This window comes from Crinia signifera, chromosome 2 (assembly GCF_055691185.1).
Source record: "Crinia signifera chromosome 2, ASM5569118v1, whole genome shotgun sequence".
Classification (NCBI taxonomy): domain Eukaryota; kingdom Metazoa; phylum Chordata; class Amphibia; order Anura; family Myobatrachidae; genus Crinia; species Crinia signifera.
In genome coordinates, this window is record NC_139218.1 from 322,826,807 (window position 1) to 322,850,970 (window position 24,164).

Below are 24,164 nucleotides of genomic sequence, written 5' to 3' on the forward strand. Positions count from 1 at the left end.
AGGATTTTAGACTATGGATAAGGGAGACTCAACTGTGTAGCAAATCTTTGTCATGTTGGCTGCTCTGACATTACGCAGTTTTAGTATTTATCCAATGCTGGTGGTATGAAGTGGATTTTCTGTAAAATATGGCAATATCCAGTAAACACCACTTTTTTTCTTTCATCCAGGTATCGTTTTGGAGAAGATGTTACTGGAATGGTTTATGGTTTAAGAATATTTCATGGGATTAATGAGTTTATAGATGTCCTGGGTCCGATTCACCATCAGTGTCTTTTCTCTTCAAAGCTTCTCTTTTGATCATTTAATAGTGACCGTTTTAACTTCTGTGTATTCTGCCAGAGCGTATTCCCCAGTACAAAGAGAATGTTTGTTAATAGGGATACATTGCATTAGAACAATGCACATAGTGACCCATTCCTTTGGCACATTCCTACCGGATGTGATAGGCCAAATTGGTCAGAAAATATCTCATCGTGTCTGACTCAAAGATATACTAATGCGATTGGCCACAGGAGGCTTGTCAGTACTGTGTGGTTGATGGCCATGCGCCCGGGTATTTTTCAGCATCCGTTGTAGTATTGCTATAATCACAAAACTGCATCTTCCTGCTATCGCATGCTGGGGCCTATCAACCAGGGCAAGCCCGCACAGCATGAGAAGGTCTGCCCTGTGCTGTGATCACATTGCAGGATCACCGTGATCATACCACTTAGGTATTAAGTTTGCATTCCTATTTTAGGCATTTTTTTGTACTTTTATATATTTAGGGAGACATTGGGACATATAGTGTATGGTTTCTACATGCTTACATGGCATTGGCCTCACCTCCACCATTTTTAAGTCCCTTAAACATTTTCAGCTCTAGGCCCTTACTCCGGCCCTGGCTGTGATCAGGACAGATGCTATCAGAGGAGTGGTGGTAAAGTGACTGGTATTTGGGGGTAGTAAATGGGAGGTGGTTAGTGCATGCAACAGTAATCCGTTTTATCATGGGAATGTTGCTTGTGTGTAAGTGCAAGCGGCTGCTTTCCCATATGCACAGTTGTAAGCAGAGGCAGAACTCTGGGAGGCAATGGAGTCATCTGCCGCCGGGCTCCTGCTCCCAAGGGGCACCTCTTCTCCCCCTGGAAGTTTAAATCAGTTATTTAAAAGCCAACTATATTGCTTCTGTGGCTATATATATATATATATATATATATATATATATAAGAAAGGGGTTGACTCTGTTTTTGCGCTAATTTGTGTGTGCAGCACCACCAAAGTTCCTCCTGTTAGTGAGGAACAGTATAGTAATGAATAGGAAAAGGGGGGATTGGGGTGCGCTACTGGATATGAAATCTGTACCTCCCAAAACACAATTATAATAACATTTATATAAAATTTCTTTAAAATTTCGTTTTCTTAAGTTTTCATCCACAATGATTAGGCCCAGTCCATGTCTGGAAATATTTCTTTTATTAAAGATCAGAAACCCGACGCGTTTCGTCTAAAAGACTTCATCAGGGGTGATCACAATTGGAAAAAGACAAATTCATGCAGCTGGTCCTGGTATGGAATATTTCTGCTGATCGAATAATATGTAAAATCACAATTTAGGTCTAAATGGTAAGATCCGATAATAAGATCCGATAGTGGTAAGATCCGATAGTGGACCTTTTCTGAACTTCGATGGATTTGTAGATATCCTTTATTATCTCAGGATAATAAATTCTATGACCTCCTCGCTCTGCATCCAAAGTGATCCCACTTTGGATGCAGAGCGAGGAGGTCATAGAATTTATTATCCTGAGATAATAAAGGATATCTACAAATCCATCGAAGTTCAGAAAAGGTCCACTATCGGATCTTACCACTATCGGATCTTATTATCGGATCTTACCATTTAGACTTAAATTGTGATTTTACATATTATTCGATCAGCAGAAATATTCCATACCAGGACCAGCTGCATGAATTTGTCTTTTTCCAATTGTGATCACCCCTGATGAAGTCTTTTAGACGAAACGCGTCGGGTTTCTGATCTTTAATAAAAGAAATATTTCCAGACATGGACTGGGCCTAATCATTGTGGATGAAAACTTAAGAAAACGAAATTTTAAAGAAATTTTATATAAATGTTATTATAATTGTGTTTTGGGAGGTACAGATTTCATATCCAGTAGCGCACCCCAATCCCCCCTTTTCCTATATATATATATATATATATATATATATATATATATATATATATATATATATGTGTGTGTGTGTGTTCTCTATCTATCTATCTATCTGAACAAAAATATATATTTTATACAAGGTTATATAGGGTCGTGTGTGTCTGTGTGGGGGGGGGGGGGCACCAATAAATATCTTGCCTCCGGGCAACTGGAACGAACTTACGCCACTGGTTGTAAGCAATGGAGGACATGGTCCGATAGGGACACTGCACCTGCCATATTGGTGGTACAATTTTGAATAGTGTAACCCAGGCATGTCCAAACTGTGGTCCTCCCGCTGTTGTGAAACTATACATCCCAGCATGCTTTGCCACAGTTTTAGCATTCCCTAATAGCAAAACTGTGGCAAGGCATGATGGGACTTGTAGTTTCATAACAGCTGGAGGGCCATCGTTTGGATATGCCTGGTGTAACCAATTAGTATTCCACTGTACATGGATGCTAAAAGTGGGCATCTCACTGCTTACATAGTCAGCCGCACAGATGTACACAAGTGAAGGAATCTGTAGCAGCATTTGGGGCTTACCCATGGGAATGCCCAGTGTTTTATGGGCATCCCCTTGAAAACGCTGGGTGTTCCCATGGGTACGCAGACATGGGATGTCAGCCGCCCACCCCGTCTTCATCCAGGCGCGTACAAATAAAAGTCCATGTTCCCCAACTTCTAATTTTAATGTATGTGAATTAGGCCCCAATGTGTATGCAATTTATATATTACAGGGTTGCCTACCCTCCCGGAATGGCCGGGAGGGTCCCGGAAATCGGGTCCCCCTCCCGTTCCCCCGGAAAGGGTGGCAATCCTCCCGGATATCCCCCCAGCACCTGCGATGTGTCCCTCGGCGGGGGGGTCCGCAGGTAAAATGCCGCGATCGCGGCATTTTAGCCCCGCCCCCCGCAGTGCAATGCCTGAAATACCGGCATTGCACAGCGGGGGGCGGGGCTAAAATGCCGTGACGCTGTAGACATGCCCACAACAGGGCATCATCTGTGTGGCCACGCCCCCGGACCGCCTCTTTTTCCAGTCCTGGGAATGGCCCCGCCCCCCTGCCTGACAGAGCTGGCTGCCCTCTCCCGGAGGCAACTATGATATAGTATCTGTAGATTTTTTTTTTTACTAAAACTGGAACATACAAAGGAATTAAACAAATAAATAATTGAAAAAAGGATTAAAGACTTGACCAATCATAAAAAATATTTTTTTATAGGTAACAATGGAATATTGTCTATAAGCACCGTCCCAATGTAGATAAATAACTTTACAACAAATATTTTATTGTGTGTACTTAAATTGTCACCTGCCAGCAGATGGCACTGCAGACTTCTGCATATTACAGCACACTGAATTTTCCAGGCCACAGAAAGGGGATGATTCTAGTTGGTTTGCAAAAGCAAACTCCTTTTTTAACCCCTTGGGTGGTATGCTCGGAAATTTTCCAGGCTTAGCTGCGCTGCCGCAGCGGCCTGTCCCAGAAAATTCCCGGGCATACCACATTGCATTAGGTGCCCGCCAGTGGTGCCTCCAGTGGAGCACCACTGGCGCACTACCTTTTAGGGGTCCCCCCGTCACTCCCACCCCAGCTCCTCTCGCCCACCCCCTCCGCTCCGGCGATCGTACGCCGGAGCTCCCCTGTCGCCAATCACTATTTGCATCAGACATAGGCGGCAGGCTCGGGGATGGTTGGCGCGGCTCGGGGGGACTCGGGAGAGTTCAGGCGCCTCGAGTCCTCCTGAGCCGACGCGAAACATTCCCGAGTCTGCTGCCTGTGTGATGACTGACAGGCGGCAGGGCCAAGTGGCGGCAGACGAGCTCCGGCGTACTAATGCCTGAAAAAAGGTGAGGGGGGGGGGGGGGGGGCAGCGACTTACTACGATCTGTGGTGGGTTTTGCTGGGGCAGGACAAACCTGCCCTGGTAGATTTATCCTGCCCCAGCAAAACCCACCACTGAAGGGATTAATGGACAAAACCATGTGCACTCAGGTCCGCTGAGAGGGGGAAGTGGGTACCAATTACCTGGGCCCTGGTCCGACCCCCTTTCCCCTCCATCTCTCCCAGGAAGCAACGCACAACGACAGCATGTGCTATGCTGACAGCAGGCTCAGTATGAGCATCTCACTGACAGTGTGTCGGTGTGTGCTGCTGAGAGGGGGGGGGGGGCAATAACAACCCCCCCCCCCCTCGATTTTAGAGGGTTTTTTTCACCCACCTTGAACATTTTGGGGGCATGGCCTAAGATTAGACCACACCCCCAAATTTTACCGGGGTCTGGCATACCTCTCGACAGCCATTTGTGCACTGCAGGCGGGGCTGATTTAACATGTGCAGAGAGAGTTACATTTGGGTTTGAGTTATTTTGTTTCTATACAGAGTAAATACTGGCTGCTTTATTTTTACACTGCAATTTAGTTTTCAGTTTGAACAAACCTCACCCAAATGCACATGTTACAGCTGTTACAGTGCACATGGTTTTGTCCATTAAAGGAGTAAGCTTTTGCAAACCAATGAGAATCACCCCCAAAATCCAGGCCCACTGACTGCACATGCTGTAATAAATGCCTTGTTCACAAGCCGGCTGCACGCTTGCATTATGAGCTAAAGGTACAGCAACAAGGCAGCATATGTAATTGATAATTATATGTGCAGATTTTCATGGTTGATTTGTTATGCCTAAGATACTTGACCACTATATAATGCATTATGCCTGAATCACTGCAAAGTGAAACTAAGCTGCAGAAGAATCCATCACACCCTGAACTTATAATGCTGTAGAAATATTTGTCCATAGCTGGTGCTGGCAATAACTGCAGTCATGATTGTACAGCTTCATTGGTCCAGGTCCTGGGAATGGTAGTGAAGTGTCCAGTTGATGCATTGTGATAGGCAAAGGGTAAGAAAATTGCTGAAAGCTGAGGAACGTTCGTTAAGTTGCAAGACATGGAATCTTCACTAATTTGCTTTTAAAATTTTGCGAAACAGTTAAAAAAAATGTCATTAACCTCAAAATCTAGCAAGAAGACTCCTGGTCTTTCTAGTTGGTGAACAGGTCTCAAGCACTGCTGTAAGTGAGCAACACATTCTTACAGTGTCATTAATCAAGGTGGTGGCACTGCATCCAGCGCTTTGCCTTGCTGAGTGGGTATCCCCGATCCACCATTAGCTGCTTGTTCAACCTCCAGTACTTGTCTCCCTTGAAGAAATATATTTTGCCATTCTTCCAGGTCAGGGCTGCATCCACCTTAGTAGGGATTCCTGTGAACAGTGTGGAGATTTTCTTGGGATACAGGTTGCTCCATCCTAACTCATCCCACTGCCAATAGTTATCCCCCTGCAAAGAAATACATGATTTATTCTCTATTGATAGTATTTCTATACCATCGGCACCCTTTAAAAAAAAAAAAAGCATTCCATTTTTTTTTGGTCTTTGTTGGAATCTAGCCAGCCTATAAAAGGTTCTATGAGAGTGTTCATGGTTTAAGCCATGAGATGTAATGGATTTTTAACAGACAAAGAAAAGGGAATACAGATGAGGCCAATCATATTGAAAGCAACAGCCATCAGAGTGTGTGCCGGATGACTGCCCGACAGTTGGGATCTCGACGGTCAGTATACCGACATCAGAAGCCCGACTGTTTAACTACCTGACAATTGGGATCTCAATTGACAGGGGCTATTCTCCATCATGGGAGCACCTTGCAGTCTCCACCGAGGCTTTTTTTGCAATCGGCCCCCTGTCGGTCTGGATTCTGATGTCGGTATATTGACCATTGGAATCCTGACCGTCGACCACTCCTACCACACCCGAGTGGAGGTCATGTATTATTTAAGGAGATAACGATGCAGCACGGGCAGGATCCCATATGAAATGATGATGGCCATACATCAGAAAGACATTGCACCCAATCATACAATCTCAATGGATTGCAAAATGGATTGTATGCAGATTGTGTGCACATTGTGTGTACACAATCACACAATCTCCCGGCCTCGGGAGATTGGAGGATTGGTCCTCTGATCTGACGTGCTTCACGTCAGATCAGTTGGGATTGGGAGCAGATTGCATGTGCATGTAATTTGTCTTTAGATGGCTCATACAACCAGAGTCATGTGACACTCCCTCCCTCACTAGCAGTGAGCCGCAGAAGTTTCCAGTGGCAGACGGGCGGGTGGCTGAAGAGAGCGGCGGATGTCCTTTTGCACAATTCTGTCACTACTCTGAAAACAGTTTCAGAGGATTGCTTCATTAGGGCTATTTAATAATGACATAACACAGCATATGTGAGCAGATTGGTAGTTGCTAGCAACCTGTAAATTAAAAAAAAAAAAAAAAAAAAACCTCCTTGGGGGTCAACCATAATAAGTTGGGAAAACAGTATTGTTTTTACCTTAAATAGGAATATCTTCTGGTTTCCTTCCCAGTATAAGGCTGCAGTGATATTTGGGGGTACCCTAGTTAAAACTTTTGGGTACCCAGAGTTCAATTTAAAATCTGTGTACCTCCATAATTTTTCTCCTGAAAAAGAGTGCACCACAATAAAACATTAGTTAAACTCCGGCAACAAAGCACATTGCAGCCCATCCATAAATTCCATTGTAATCACATTTTTCATTGACTGTAGGGTAAAACTTAAGGTGCATACGCACTGTACAATTTTTTTTGACCATTTTCATTCATTTTGGCCTTTCTGAATGATATTGCAACTGTGTTTTAAATAAGACGCAGTCGCTGAATATGATATGTCTGCATCTGGCTAGATACAACAAGCCCCTTCCCCGCAATGCCCACCAAAATTGTCTCACTCTGTGACTCCTGGGATAACAAATTAGATTGTCCCGCTCGCACCCCATGCCACAACAGATTCCACCTCTGAATCAGGCCATTAGTGTACTAATAGCCCTAATTTTTCTTTGGTAGTAACTGAAAGTGTCAATCATATTACTTGCACAAACTAACATGTGTGATATGGTAGAACAATATAACCTAAAAACAGGGATAATACTGGTTAACCCCTGACCACGCTAGAAGCAATATTCCAGGTTATTGCTCACACAGCAACCCAGAATTTTGATCAGTGTGAAAGCAAACAATCTGGGACGAAGGCCTGGGTCCCCGACTCTGTTTCTGACCAGAGTCCTGGATCTGAAACCCAGGGACTCGCCAGCTTGGGTCACATGTCTGAAAGTGGCATAAAATACATTGAAGGCAACAAAATTAGACTATGACAACAAATGTACATTATCTTTAAACTCCTTCAGCTGCCAGTGCCAGACAATTCAAAAGACTTTTCAGACTCCTTGAATCACTGACTGAGATTAGAAAAGTCGTCAGACTGATGGTCAGCAACATGGAGTCGCGACCCCATGCTGAGAAGGTCGGGACCCACTTTGGGGTCAGGACCCACAGTTTGAGAACCGCTGAGCTATATTATCCAAATTGTCTATAATTGAACCATTAATCAAAAAGTTTACAATAATTCAATGTTTTGTACTGAACTTGAATTTCTGCAGTAGAGAGCGTATAGCACAAAAACATCTTACCCTTAAAGAAATATGTCCTTTTGGTGCGTTTGGAATGAACCGCAGCATCTAGGTTTCCTGGAAGCCCTTTCCAGAGGGTCTGGATCTTGCTGAGTGGACTAATGCCATAGTCAGTAATGGTCCACACATAGTTTCCTTTAAAGGCATAGGTTTTCCCATAAGGCCCTACATGTAGGAATAGAAGAGTCAGAACTAACAAGAGCTATTTGTCATGGCTATGGTAGAACTTTTATATGTTACAAATGGTCATTATGCAGCATAGCAACAGTTAGTGGAAAACGAAAACACCAGGATAAATGGGTGATAGGGTCCCTGAGAGATGACACAGGGTCTGACAACTACCTTCAATGTCCAGTCAGAGGTTCTATGATTGACAGCCGGCTGGAGACCAGAAATGAAGAGATAACGCACACAGAGTATCTCAGCAGACCTTTCTGATCTGAAGTTTATTATTCAATGTACTCATAGTTATACCCAAAAGCGTGGAAAGCAGTCAGTGCTCATTGAAATATTTCACATCGATGTTAATAAACAAGTAGCAATTGTTCCATCTCCTTCTAGTTCCCATAACTTTACATGTCCTCCTTCACATTCCAAAACACTATCTACAGATTGCAGTTGCAATATCGAGTTTGTGTGTGTCTTCTAGCCTTGGTTCATTGTACTGCCAACCTTGGGAACAGCAAGGGCTAACGGCGAATTTTTCCTCTGAAAAAACGATTCTCCCTATTCAATGGAGACAATTCGCTTCAAGTGAACAGCGAATGTCTTCCGATTCGCCGGTGGTTTTCAATGTGGTTTTTAGTCAAATTCGCCGAGAGTGTATTCAATGCTCAAATGGAGAACTGCTTTCTCCAGTGATTTTCGCCATGATTCACCGTTTTGCATTTGTCATCTTTTTTAGGTGAACTGGAATGTGATCTTTTAAAATAAAGGGGATTTTATTTTATTTTTGGTGTAAAAAAAATCTGTGAAGGGGCATGCTATTTTTATTAATGTGCTTGCAGCACATGAATATATATTTATTATTATTTTTTTTTTTTTACACATTCGCCAGCAGGGGGGGGCGGGAGCCGCGAGCCGCTTATTAATATTCATATATTCACTGCACACCGGTCCCGATCATTAAATATGCAGGATTGGGACCAATGAGTGCAGTGGCTCCCGAGTCCCTATCCCAGTCCCCTGCCAGCTCTCCAGGGGCTCCCCCTGTGTCCCTGCCAGCCCTCCTTCACTCCCACAGTGTCCAGAGCAGGCAGGAGGCTTCCATCTCCCTGCCTGCAGCCATCCCCCGGCTCCCTGCGGCATTTGCCGGGGGGATTTAAAATTCGCCTACAGGGGCAGCGAGCCCCTGAGGCGTTGAATAGGGGATGAGGAAAGGCTGGCAGCGAATGCACCAGCCCTCCGGAACCCAGCGATTGTGCAGCGAATCCAAAACAGGATTCGCTGCACAGCAGGAATTAGGTCATTTAACACCTGCCAAAGAAAGAGGTCCATACTAGGGATGCCAATCCCGGGGCATTTTTTAAATCCTGGGATTGTAAAATGTTCACTCCTGGGAATTGCCTCCCTATCTCTAAAAAAAATGTCCACCACCCCCCCCCCCCCCACAAACTGCCTGACCCTCACATTTACTTACGCATGTGGTGTGGGCTGTGCGGCCAAGAGCAGGCGGGCTGTGTGGGCGGGTGGGTGCCGAGGGAGGATCCGGAGGATCTGGGATTCCCCAGTGGTGTCGCCGTAAACTGTAGAGCGGCTGGGACTGAACAGCGGCAGTGTGGGCGGGAGAGGGTCCGGGATTCCCCAGTGGTGAGGCCGGAAGCTGTACAGCGGTGGTATGAGGGTGCGGCTAGCAGGCTGCGCAGCGTGACCTCTGACTAGGTCATGCTGCACAGAGCCGCACAGCCGAGCAGCATTTGACCGAGTTCTCAGATGTGCCAGCCATTAGACTGCGCATGCGCAGTCTAATACGGAAATCCCTGGATTGCAAACTCCAATCCTGAAATTCGAATCCCGGCAATTTTGGGGCCAAATCCCGGGATCCCGCCGATCTCGGGATTGGCCACCCTAGTGCAAACATGTGTGGGGTGCATTATTTAAGCGAATAACATCCCAGCACAAAAATAATGAGTAAAAAAATGCTGCACTGCCCTGATTGCCTATAAATATGACAAGCACACTTGCAAAAGTAGGCCTTTTATGCAGGGGAATAAAAACTAATTAAAAGTAATCAATAATCATGTATTTTCCTCTGGCCAAGATCAATATTATATGAAATGACCCAAACTGACAGCTGAACTTAGTGTGAGTGTTTTTTAGAAATTTCAGTTGTGAATATGTTAGTACATAAGCGTTCTAACGTCAAGTTCAGGCTTAGAATGTACAGTAACTAATTTACCTAGAATTATTGCATCTAAGTTGTCTTGGCAAGGATCAGGTGTTGGACCGGTGGGAGTTGGAAAGACCGTTGGTGCTTCTGTTGTAACAGTCTCTTCTTTTTCCACATAGTGGTCATTCTTGCCTTAAAACACATTTGGAATGTACATTTATTAGTACATATTGAGATTTAAAAAAATTTAATTATTGTAAGACTGCAAAATACAAAAAATGTAAATTACATTGGTCAAATTAAAACAATATTAGGAAGAGAAGAATATATAATATATCACACAAATAAATATAAGATACAGTATATAAAGACTAGTATGACAGGGATATGACATCTGGTGATATACTGTACAAACCAGTATGGTATATTTACAGATCCAGGATGGAAAACCGGATTACATAGAAAAGAAAAATTAAAAGTGAAAATGGGGGAGTACCAGAGAGCAGTATTTCTTCACTATACCAGGCAGTGAATTTGACTACGGGTCGTAGCCTGTCCTTAACCTGAATATAAATCATATGAATGAATATAGGGAAGCCAGATGGAAAAAATGTTATTGGCTCCTTTTGTCTATATTAAGGGACAATTCCAACCATTGCATGTGAAATACTGTAAATATGAAATTCTAGGATGTAGAATGGTTAATGACAACGTATCAGTAGATACCCATTGAGACAAGATGGTCTTCCTTGCAGCAGCTGCGATCTTCTTAAACAGGTGGCAGAGAGGTCAGATAAGCTACAACTGGTATCATGTCTGAAATGGCCCACTCTGGTTGCAAAACAAGCCCAATACCTAATGATGTGGATATGTACGTGGAAACTAGACCCCAGAACTTCTTTAACTCTGCACAAGACCACATACAATGTATTAAGGGCCTGATTCAGCAAGAGTCGCTATACAGCTTTCGTTTGCTGCTTAGCGAGGCCTGAAACGCCACCCCGGGTCCGGCTGGCCGTCAGCCCCACCTGTTGCCGTATCCCTTCAGTAACAGGTGAGGGAATGTGCTTGAACGCATCCACTTGCATGCGGCCGAAGGGAAGACAAATCATTCGATGGTCGCTGACCATCGAATTATTTCTCTCCCTTTGGATAATAAAAGTCAGTCTAAACTGACTTCTGTTTCTGTCGTTGTCCACTGGCATCGGCCAATAAAACACTGGTTGTTCCCCTGGTTCAGTTCGCAACCACCTGCCCCTCCTGGAGTACGGCTTGTCGAGTGTGAAACTTGCCGAAGCCATTTGCTCCCGGGGTCTGCACATGCGCAAATATGCACAAGCGCATGCACAGACCCCCCCCACCATCGGAACAGGGCTACATTCGTCCCAAGTCTGCATTGGTTTGCAAGCATTTAAAGCAAATGGAGTCTGTAGAGACCCCAGTAATACATTATAATGCATTTCTGCTTCATATTGAGATGTTTATGTTTTTCCTTAATAATATAGGCCACGGTACCCAACATTGCCGAGAAGGAACACCTTTGTTTTTCCATAATCAGGAAGATCTTTTACCATACTTAGCACCCGATGGTGGGTGGGGCTGACGGCCGGCCGGACCCGGGGTGGCTACTTTAGGGAACAGGGAGCTATTCTGGACACAGCGCCTTCAGCACTTTAGGTGAGTAGTTACCTGTCTTCATAGAAGGAAAGCACTAGCTATATAACGGAATATATCTTTAATCACATCAATCATGAATTCATTTAAAAATATATATATATTATAATAGAAATGTTATAGTAGGATAGCAAAACAATGCAGATATACTGTACACAACACACTGGTACATAAATCTACAGAAATTCAGGCAAACTTACAACTATAAACTAGATATATATTATTTTCTATTTTTAAATGCCATTAAAGGTCATTCTCCTGGTAGGTGGCCCAGGAGGGTGGAAGATGAGTCAGCCCTCACTTTCCTAGACTGTACCTGGCATCTAACAGAACACAATCATATTGTTTATGAGTGTTTTATTTAGAAACCCATTCAAATAAATGGAGTGTTTGAAAGTCATTAGGATAAAATCTTCCATCTAGGCCAGTGGTTCCCAACCCTGGTCCTCAAGTACCCCCAACAGTGCACGTTTTGCAGGTCTCCACACAGGATCACAGGTGCTATAATTAGCTCCACCTGTGATCTTTTCAAATGTGCCTGAATAATGAGTGCACCTGCCGGGTGACCTGGAAAACGTGCACTGTTGGGGGTACTTGAGGACCAGGGTTGGGAACCACTGATCTAGGCAGAGCCGAATATGATCTGCTAATTGAGAAGGGCTCATAGAATGTATGCCCCTTATCTTAAAGCCAGAAAACATAAGGGCCTTTCCTGAGGCCATTCTCTAGAGAGGATCCAGCGTTTAGGAGCCATTTACCCTCCTAGCCCATTGGGGTTATACCACCAATCTCCACAAAATCGTACTGGAAATCATTGGTACATCTACTCCCCACTAGCCAACTAGCAGGAGTACTTCTATCACCAATGTTGCATATTATCCCTTTGGATTGGTAAATATATCCATATAATACTAACTGTATTACGTCCATCCATTTTCCATCTTGGGACTACTTACCAATGTCCAACACGCAGAGTGTGCTATACAAAGTGTATTATCATGCTTTTTAAGTTTGTAACTTTTTAATCATGTTTATATTTTAACATTATCAGTTTATTAAATTAATAAATCACATTTATTGTTATAGATCATCCAATCTTCCATCTTTTATTAAGTACATTGTATTTTGAACCACACACTCCACTAGCGCTGCTCTAGAACCTTGTGTTCTATTCTCCAATCTTTTTTCCTTAAAAGGTATGACTAACCTGTTTTTGCAGCTGCTGTGAATAACTACACATATTGAGCGCCCCCAGGTGGTTACCCTCATGCGGCAAACACGTAACCCCCAGTTTTTCTTTCTACAGGAGGGGCGATGCCTGCATGGGACAGGCGGCTGAAGTCATATCATGTCAGCACCCCCTCAAGTTCATCCATCTACGGGCAAGGTAAATGTCAGTCTAGACGGACCCTTATCTGCGTACAGGGAAAAAAGTAATTCAATGGTCAGTGACCATTGAATGATTCTTCACCCATGCGGATGCATGTGAGGGGGGGGGGCAGGCGTTTGGCCGGGCAACGATTATCTGTTTGCTAGGCTGCGAAAGTGCCAAAAAATCAGTACTTTGCACTGATGGGTGCAGGTGCATTCTGAGCTCCAATATGGTTATACACTCTATAAAGTTTTTTTTAATAGTAATTTGTAAATAAACAATTGATTTATGACCAACTATTTATATAGCGCACACATATTCCGCAAAGCTCAACTGGGAATATTTGGACATTCACATCATTCCCTGCCCCAGCGGAGTGATCAATTTATATTCCCTACCACATGTAACCATTACACCATCCGTATTGCTAATCTTTTCCACATATTCGCACTGACTTTAAACTATTTTTCGGTACTTGTGTATTATCACAGCGCCCATCGCATACCATAAGGCATGCGATGGTGTGCGATGCGATGTCCCGCGATGTTCCCCAATGTCATACAATGTTAAAATTGTATGGCATTGTATATGGCATACAATGCGATGCGATTATAAATTGAATAAGCACCCTAATGGGTGCTTACAATGTTAAATGCACCCCCACGCCACCCTCAGTATGAACGTGAACCCGAAGCGTGGCGAGCGCAGCGGTACGCGTCCTACGACCTTTTCATACCCCCACTATCCACGTCGGTGTGGAGTTGATTTTATATAGTGTGACGAGCCACTGAGCCCGAAGCGTGGCGAGTGCAGCGTGCCCCGCGAGGGGACGCGCATAACTTCACATGTATTACGCGTCCGCTCGCCACACTTCGGGCTCGCTGCGCTCGCCACACTATATAAAATCAACTCCACGCTGACGTGGATAGTGGGGGTATGAAAAGGTCGGAGGACGCGTACCGCCACCCCTCGCGGGCTCGCTGCACTCGCCACGCTCATACTGGGGGTGGCGTGTAGGTGCACTTAACATTGTAAGCACCCATTAGGATGCTTATACAATTTAACATCGTATAGGGGGCTTACATCACATCGGGTGTATGGCATGCGATGGCATGCGATGCGATGAAAAATCGTGCAACTTAATATCGAGGGCGCCGTGATAATACACAAGTACCATTTTTCTTAGTTTACTAAGATGGTGGTTCTATTGAAGATGGGATTTTGCCCATGGCAACCAATCAGATTCTACTTTTTATTAATTTAGCACCTGCTAGAAGAAATTGGATACAATCTGATTGGTTGCTATCGGCAACATCCCATATTCAATAGAACTCCATCTTATTAAATTGTGGTAGCATGGCAGGGAAGCAGCATGTTCAGCTGAAAATATAATACATTACTTACCATATAAAACTTGAATCCCCTTCACATCATCATCGTGGAGGCGAAAGTTGGGCTTATATCCAGCATACTGAGGTGCCATCAGTGCGTTGCTGAAGCGAGAATGGCCCAGACCCAAAGCATGTCCCAGCTCATGTGCAGCAATGATGCGCAGATTGACACCAAGGTACGTGTTCTCCGTCCAGTACTCATCCTCATCAAAGTGAACTGTTCCTAGCTCTGGGATATCCGCATGGGCCAGGACTTTCCCTGTAACACCAACACAGACTATTCATTACAGAAACTATGAGGATTTATAAATGTGGTTTATTTTCTATTCCAATATGGCACAGTTAAGATTCCTCCACTACTTATAGACAGTCACCACACCTAGGAGGAAGCACCACTAGTCTTCCCATCTCTGTAATGTCTCTGGTCTACTCCTAACATTCCCATAGGATCCTGCTTATTTCTCTACCAGCCTGGCGAAAATACTGGACAGGTGGAACCCTTGTCTCAGGGTGTTTGTCAGAATCTCAATATTACACAAACTTGTTCCCTTAATTCCACATTCTTTACACAACTCCCAATCTATCCACTGAGTTAGTGACCACAATTCTAAGTAAAAAAAAAAGGAAATATACTGCTCACATGCAGGTTTTTACAGTAAGTGGGAGGGTCCAAAGGTAGAACACACAGCTTAGATTGGGAGCTAACACAGAGCGACAGAACAAAACACAAGGTTTTCCTGAACACCCTTCATTTGTCATATTGCAACAGATCGCAGACATAGGTATGATGCGTGTAAATCCTGCCCTAACCTTGAAACTTCTTCAGGCGCAGTCGCTAGGCAACTGTTGTATGCAAACAGGAAGTTGTGTTTTCTTATTGCACATGTGTCTGAGCTGCAGTGTGCATTCACAGTCATGAATTGCAATTGTGAGAAATCAGTCACAAAGTAAATGACAAATTGACAGTGTTAGCGGGTGGTATTGGGGAGTGATCGGCCAAACGCAGATGTGTCATAGGCGTTCAGATGATGTTTTGTGGACGAGCATAAATTAGCATTTGCAATTACCGATTCTGTGACATAACCGAATGGTACTGATATTTTAGCAATTCTATTCTATTGGAAGAAAATGATGCAATAGTAGTGGGCATCCCTGTGCCCAGGTTAGCTTCTGCCCACATTAGCATATAAACACAGTCGGGATCCCGACAGGCATTCACCCGCCGTCGGGATCCCAACTGTCAAAACACCAACAGCCAGGTTCCCGACGGCCGTCGGCTATTTTCCCTGGTGGGGGTCCACCCTCTCTATAGAAGGAGAATAGAATAGGTAGCGAGCCACCGTGCCCACAGCTTGGTGAGCGCAGTGAGCTTTGTTGCGCTTGCCATGCTGTCTGGGTCCGGCAAGTTGGGATAATGACTGTCGGGATCCTGACTGTTGGACCCCTATACCCAGGGGCGGGCTGGGCCGGGGGGCAGGGTGCCATGTGCCCCCCGGGCCGCTCTAACAGGCACCGTTGAGGGCCGCGGGCTGCCTCCTATAACTGCTGTGTGACTGTCCTCCTATAAGCAGCAGCGCGGCTACAGGAACATGGCCGCCTACTGCATGAGGACATGTGCCGGCCTGGATGTGCATGTCCCGGCCGGATTCCTGGCATTGGATACAATGTGGCCGCGGCGGACGCCGTGTGACGTCATGATGCCGTCACTGCCGCCCTACTCATGCGATAGATACTCGGAGGACGGAGAGGCGCAGAGAAGGCAAAGAGGGCAGAGGGAGCCGCATCAGTAGAGCACACGGACCTGGTCCTATGAAAGGCAGGTGTCCTGTAACTACTGTATGTATTAAGCGTATAATGGGGGCCTGTGGTGTCCTTGTATAATTATACAGGGGGAGCAGCCTGTAGTGTCCTGCCAAGACTCCCACAGGCTGCTCCAGGCTGCTCCCCCTGTATAATTATACCAAGACTGTCCTGGTATAATTATACAGGGGGAGCAGCCTGTGGTGACCTGCCATAATTATACAGAGGGAGCAGCCTGTGGTGTCCTGGTGTAATTATACAGGGGGAGCAGCCTGTGGTGTCCTGCCAGGACACCACAGGCTGCTGCCCCTGTATAATTATACCAGGACAGTCTTGGTATAATTATACAGGGGGAGCAGCCTGTGGTGTCCTCGTTTAATTATACAGGGGGAGCAGCCTGTGGTGTCCTGCCAAGACCCCACAGGCTCTTAACCCTGTATAATTATACCAGGACAGTCTTGGTATAATTATACAGGGAGAGCAGCCTGTGGTGACCTGCCATAATTATACAGAGGGAGCAGCCTGTGGTGTCCTGATGTAATTATACAGGGGGAGCAGCCTGTGGTGTCCTGATATAGTTATACAGAGGGAGCAGCCAGTGGTGTCCTGGTATAATTATACAGAAGGAGCAGCCTGTGGTGTCCTGTCAGGACACCACAGGCTGCTCCCCCTGTATAATTATACCAGGACAGTCTTGCTCTAATTATACAGGGGGAGCAGCCTGTGGTGACCTGCCATAATTATACAGAGGGAGCAGCCTGTGGTGTCCTGGTGTAATTATACAGGGGGAGCAGTCTGTGGTGTCCTCATATAATTATACAGGGGGAGCAGCCTGTGGTGTCCTGCCAAGACCCCACAGGCTGCTCCCCCTGTATAATTATACCAGGACAGTCTTAGTATAATTATACAGGGGGAGCTGCCTGTGATGACCTTGCAAAATTATACAGAGGGAGCAGCCTGTGGTGTCCTGGTATAATTATACAGGAGGAGCAGCCTGTGGTGTCCTGTCAGGACACCACAGTCTGATCCCCCTGTATAATTATACCAGGACAGTCTTGGTATAATTATACAGGGGAAGCAGCCGGTGGTGTCCTGGTATGATTATACAGAGGGAGCAGCCTGTGGTGTCTGTTCAGTTTATGCAGAGGAGCAGCCTGTGGTGTCTTCTTGTTATTATGCGGGGGGGGGGGGGGGCAGCCTGTGGTGTCCTGGTATAATTATACAGAGGAGCAGCCTGTGGTGTCCTGGTATAATTATACAGAGGAGCAGCCTGTGGTGTCCTATTCTGTTATTTGAATACAAGGGGGCAGCCTGTGGAGTCCTGTTATTGTTATTATACTGAGGAGCAGCCTGCGGTGTCCTGATATTATACAGGGGAGCAGTCTGCAGTGTCCTGTTATTATACAGGGGAGCAGTCTGTGGTGTCCTGTTATTATACAGGGGAAGCATCCTGTCCTGTCCTATTATTATACAGGGGAAGCAGCCTGTGGACTCATTAAAATGGAGGTTTTTTGGTAAAAAAAAATGTATTAATAAAAAAAAGATAATAACACCACAACAGGCTGCTCCCCCTGTATAATAACAGGACACCAGAGGCTCTGGTGTCCTGTTATTATACAGGGGGAGCAGCCTGTCGTGGTGTTATTATCTTTTTTTTATTAATACATATATTTTTTACCGAAAAACCTCCATTTTAATGATGCGCTGTTACTTATGGGCCAGTGCTCTGGACTTGCCCCCCAGGCTAAAAGTTGCCAGCCAGCCCCTGCCTATATCACACCCCAGCCACATGTTTTTCAGTGGAGCCAGTCCAGCAGTGAGCGGAGTCAGCCTGCGCCGGTGGTTATGTGCCAGCGGGATGCACTAGCATGGTCACAACAGGTGGGTGGGCGGATGGGGTGTGAGCTTGGGTAACTTGAGCCGAGTCAGCTGGTGGCATGGGGGGGGTAGTCAATCTGAGGTGCCCAAAGCCTCTTGGATTTATGTATATTTTTACAAAGAAGTATTTTTTTAGGTGATCTAAATACTAAAAACATTATTTTGACCCAAATACTTTGGCTTAAGGGTGCTATGATGAAATCATGGAGACCCAAAGGTTGCCTTAAACCAATATAGTTTGGGAACCACTGCTGTGCTACGGATGAGAAATTATGGTAAGGATCTGTCATTTTATTAAAAACTTCTTTTGGGCATATCTTATTTGACACATTAAAGGAATCTACATGTCATATACACCCGGGAATCATCAGAAGATATAAGCCGTAGGAGGAGCAACCATTCCCACCCCTAACTCCATTACAGGAGCACTGATTGAATCCGAGTCCTGCAGATGTCGGAGGAACTATGGAGAGTGGAAAGGTATTGAGGAAGGGCTGAGGAATGTGTCTGCAGTCATCTAGTCAGATACCAGCTGAAGAAGAACACACAGGGGTGAAGTCTAATTCTCATTTTAGTAAATTCCCCCCTATAGGTTCAAGTAATTATTGGTATTTATTTTATCCATATGACAATGCAAAACTATTCTTGGCCTATGAAGTATGAGTCCATACCATACATACTTTTTTCATACACACTGAAATGCTGAGAATTCTGCAAATGTCCAGTACAATACTAAAAAACCCTTTCACATCAAGCTTTATATAGCAAGTGCTTTTCAATAAACTGCAGGAACATCTCTTTGTGCTTAATGGAATATACAATGAAGGCTGCATATTCTGTACATGTACAGGGATGGCCTCTGTTCTCTGCATCTCTGCCAATCTGTGCTATGTTCAGCATCTGATGTCTGAGTGGAAAATGAATACGTATTTCTTTCCTATTAAGGAAAGACGAAAGGATTGTCTCTTTTGCTGGCGCACTTAAGATAGAAAGATCAATTCAAGAATTAAAATATACCTTTGATTTATATTATAAATAAAACCGTTTACATGAAATATGTGCCACATACATCATTTTTACAAATAAAGTTTGTATTAAAAAGATGGATGCACGTGCTGTGTGTATAATTGGTCCTTTATTTATCAGTGAGGGATAACCGTGATATCCTTTTCGGGGGTTTATCTCTTTGGTGTATTTAATAGCTGTCCTTTTGTACACCTAATAGGTGTCGTTTAGGGGGAAATTTACTAAGATGTGAAATACACTTCACAGGTCATGTTGCTATGGGCAACCAATCAGATCCTGTCTACTATCTTCTAGAGGGTGAAAAATAAATAAGAAGTAGCTTCTGATTGGTTGCCCACAGCAACATGACCTGTGAAGTGTATTTCACATCTTAGTAAATTTCCCCCTTAATGTCAAGTAGGGTAGAAGGTGTGGTATACGCCAAGGTGAGTGTTTTTACTGCTCTCTGTAGTACTACAATTATACACACAGCACAGCACGTGCATCCATCTTTTTAATACAAACTTTATTTGTAAAAATTATGTATGTGGCACATATTTCATGTAAACCGTTTTATTTATATTATAAATAAAAGGTATATTTTAATTCTTGAATTGATCTTTCTATCTTCAGTGTACCAGCAAAAGAGACAATCCTTTCTTCTTTCCTGCTTTCCATGTACAATTTATTGTCTCTGGCAGCACCCCCATTTTGATATAACTGTAATTCAACACAGCAAATAAAAATTGGGGTTTCACTTCAAATGATATAAATATCTGAACGGGTGCAGAAGTATTCCCAATTCCTCATTCCCTATTTATTTTTTCCTATTAAGGTCAAGATGTATGGATTCTGTAAACTACATATGGATCAGCAATTCTAATCAGCAATCCTAATTTAAAAAATGTTTAATGAGGATTCTTCACTTATAAATGCATAGCCAAAGATTGTACTGTATACGCAGATACCAAAGATAGCATCCTTGTCTTATATATAGATAGATAGTGTCCGTGAGTCTCCGAAACACTGCCATCTGCTGGCAGAGAGTGAAACTACATTACTTTCTCACACAAACACAAATACGGAAGGAAGCAGACTAGCTTTCAAAGCTTTTGCTTTGAGTGGGCCTACTAGTGTTTTATATATGTCTAGTATCCATGTGAGTGCAACTACAGCTCTTTCTCTTTCACACATACAGAAACACAGAGTCAATCACAAGGTAGCAGACTAGCTTTCAAAGCTTTTGCTTCGAGCGGGCTTAGCGAGTATGTGATTGCCTCTGTGTTTGTGCATGTGTGAGAGAGATAGAGATGTAGTGGTACTTATGTATTTGCTGGGCGCCCATTAAGCAAATAGCTTAGTGGGCAATTCTGCGTAAGAAAATCGCATCGCATGCGTTTTTTGCATGCAATGCGATTTTCCTATGTAATTTATTCACTGCTCTCTGGCCTTGGGTGGTGCAATGAGATCGCATGCGATAGCACCGCACATAAAATCGCATGCGATCGCATGCGATCTTATAGGATGCAATGCCATTTAATGTAGTATACACTTGTATGACATACAATGGGATTTAGGCATCCCCCCACTATCCACGCCACCCCGAAGCGTGGCGAGCAGTGGCGGAACGCGTCCTCCCGACCTTTTCATAGCCCCACTATCCACGTCGACGTGAAGCCGATTTTATATAGTGTGGCGAGCGCAGCGAGCCACCGAGCCCAAAGCGTGGCGAGCGGACGCAAATTGCTTTACATGTATTCCGCATCCCCTTGCGGGGCTCGCTGCGCTCGCCACCCTTTGGGCTTGGTATACACTATATAAGATCAGCTCCATGCCGACGTGGATAGTGGGGGTATGGAAAGGTCTTCACAGGGCTCGTCATGCTTCGGGGTGGCGTGGATAGTGGAGAGGTGCCTAAATCCCATTGTATGTCATACAAGTGTATAGTATATTAAATGGCATCGCACCCTATAAAATCGCATGCGATTTTTGCATGCGATGCGATCTCATCGCACCACCCAAGGCCAGAGAGCAGTGAATAAATTACATAGGAAAATTGCATCGCATCGCATGCAAAAAAACGCATGCGATGCGATTTCACTACGGTGCCGTACATATATTAATTGGGTGCCCGGCTAATAAATAAGTACCGATGTAGTTAAAAATGGTATTATATGTGCCCTTTGTCAATTTAAAGGGGTACATATCTGTCCAAAACTAAATTTGCTAATTGCCTAAATAAGCACCTTGAGGGGGAGAGGTGGAGGTAGTACTAAACCTTGGAGAGTGAAAAAGGGGAGAGAAATAAAGTACCATCCAATCAGCTACTAACTGCCATATTACAGGCTATAGGACAGATGTATTAACCCCTTGAGAGGTGGGTTTTGCTGGGGCAGGACAAACCTATCAGGGCAGGTTTGTCCTGCTCCAGCAAAACCCACCACAGATCATAGGGACCCGGGGGACCAACAGGAGGGGGGGGGGGGCGGAGGGGGGGACCCTAAAGGTAGTGCACCAGTGGTGCTCCGATGGCGGCACCACTGGCGCGCACCTACTACATAGTGGACAGCCCGCTTCGGCAGCGCAGCTGAGCCCAGAAAATTTCCGGGCATACCACTCAAATGGTTAAGCATAAACAAGAGATAAATGTGGGTGATAAAGAGTGATAAACATCTAGCCAATCAGCTCCTAGCTGTCATGTTATAGGTGGAGTTTTTATCTCTTTTTAAAGCTTAATACATCTGCCCCAATGTTTGAAAAATGACAGTTAAGCTGGGTACACATTGAGCAATATTAATGAAGGACATAATGATCACTGTGCCATCCTTCATTGGCATACATGTTGAAAACTTAAAACCTGACATCATTGCTAGATACTGCAGGCACCTGTATATCGGGCATACACACTACCCGATACTCGAAGTGATATGTTGGTCCTATCCTCCAGTTTGGATGAAAAAGCTTTAGGAGCTGATATTATAGCTGGCATTTTATCACTTTCCACGGTACTTGTTTAGTTTCACAGCGGCAGCGTCTCAGTGGCAGCAGCGTCTGTGTCCCCTTGCGGTGGCTCACTACGCTCGCCACGCTATCTAAGCCTAAAAAAGATATAAACATCTGGGTGATAAAGAGTCATAAACACCCAGCCAATACGATTAGCTGGAAGTTTATCGTTCTTTATCACCCTTGAATTTATCTCTTTTACATCTGCCCCTACTGTATATGAGAGTTTTGGGTGCGTCGGATCAAATTGTCCATAACAGAGAGCGCTGCATGTCCATAAGTTTATATATGAATGGAATGGACAAGCAACTAGGAAAGTGAAACTACCCCCTTAAGATGAACTGTTATTTATATGGGCAGAAACCCTCAACTGAGCCCTGTAAAAGCCTGCTTAATGGAGATATGACAACAGTGTAACAGAAAGTACAAACAAGAGTACGTTGTGTGAAATCAGCACCGTGACAGAACAAAATGCTCCAACATCCAAGAGACTGAACAGCTTCATTCACTCTCCAAGTGTCCTTGTATCCCACACATATCCCTTTCCTGCAAGTGCACTACATCATTTGTTTTTGCTATATGGAACGTACTGTTACCTCCAGTGACATACACATTATACAGGCCAGGTTCTCCATTAGACAATATACAGGCTACTGTCTGCAGGAATGAACAAAGCTATTGCTGGAATACCTTCTGCACTAGTGCACTGTGACCATAATAACTGACATGAAGGTTTCCTTATTGCCTTTTATGGTCATTATGTGAAAAGTGCTAGTTTTTAAAACTGCATTGATAAAGGTAATATTTATAGAACTATAACTATTTCGATTTTAAATTAATAAAATGTGTTGTACAGTGCTGTTAATGGGATAAAATGAGAAATAGAAATTTGTGTAAGTAAAGGAAACGATGGCCATAAGTAATATTACTAATATTGCTCCTTTTATATAGCAATAATACATTTGTGAATCTATTAATATAGAGATGCATACCAGGACCATCAAATGGACGGGAGCAGCCAACTCCCTGACGGTGGAATGAAATTCTTATGTCTGCTCTTCCATATTTGACCTCTCGGAATTTCAAGGGGGTGATGTCACTCCAGTATTTGAAAGCTGATTGGATGGCGGTGTCCACTTCAGCAGTCGTCATGTCTGGTGTGTAATTATGTATGCGATAAGTCAGGTTCTTTTTCCTCCACCGCCCTAATAGAGAGTGAAGATTTGAAAAACAGAGGATAAGGGTTCCACTTACAGTAACTTACAGTTTTCTTCAGTATTTAAAAAAAAAAAAAAAACTAATAGAAGTGTTAAGGTCCATACACATTGGCCGATTTTGCCCAGAGTGTATGGACAGCAATGATCGCTGTCATCGCTGAGGGGAAAGCCACTCAGTGCATACACACTGAGCGGCTTTCCCCCCTGCCCGGCGCTGTCAGCTGGGGGAGCGGATGGCTTTCCATAGTGCAGCACTATGGAAAGCCGTCCACAAAGCCGCTCATTTGCTGGTAATACAAGCAGATTAACGGCTTTCCCGTCGATTATGCGGGGGCGATTATGCACTGCTCATCACACTGGGCAGCTTTGAACTGAAAGCCGCTCAAAACACAAAGTTTGAACGGCATCCAGCTCAAAATTGCCCAGTGTGTATGGGCCTTTAATGGAATATTTTCTGAAGACTTTAGATTATTAGTATAACAGCTGAGCATTTGCTGAGTCTATGCTTTATATTTAGATGAAATATTAGGCGTATCCGAGGAAGTCTGCACACACAGGCCCTGATGGAGGGGTGGACACTTGTAGCACGAGACACAAGTGGTCGATTTTTTCAATCGGTGCTGGTGTGTCTGAGTCACAATGCGCATACATTCCAATCGTTACCACAGAAACTTCGCAGATTGAAATAGCACGCCGATCCATGCGATTTTGATGGGTGTTTGTTGGTGGTACAAAGGAA

General features: G+C 44.3%; 1 protein-coding gene across 1 annotated transcript in view; it reads right to left on the minus strand.

Moving 5' to 3' along the window:
* Window positions 1-3,400: 3,400 nt before the first annotated feature.
* MMP19 (matrix metallopeptidase 19) overlaps window positions 3,401-24,164 on the minus strand; it is a 29,369-nt gene continuing 8,605 nt past the window's right edge. The window contains exons 4-9 of the mRNA XM_083169209.1: window positions 23,201-23,413; window positions 14,536-14,781; window positions 10,155-10,277; window positions 7,757-7,921; window positions 6,604-6,731; window positions 3,401-5,546 (exon numbers count right to left, since the gene is read on the minus strand). Coding sequence (XP_083025335.1) covers window positions 5,310-5,546; window positions 6,604-6,731; window positions 7,757-7,921; window positions 10,155-10,277; window positions 14,536-14,781; window positions 23,201-23,413 — 1,112 coding nt within the window. The 3' untranslated portion in view covers window positions 3,401-5,309. The remainder of the gene's footprint in view (window positions 5,547-6,603; window positions 6,732-7,756; window positions 7,922-10,154; window positions 10,278-14,535; window positions 14,782-23,200; window positions 23,414-24,164) is intronic.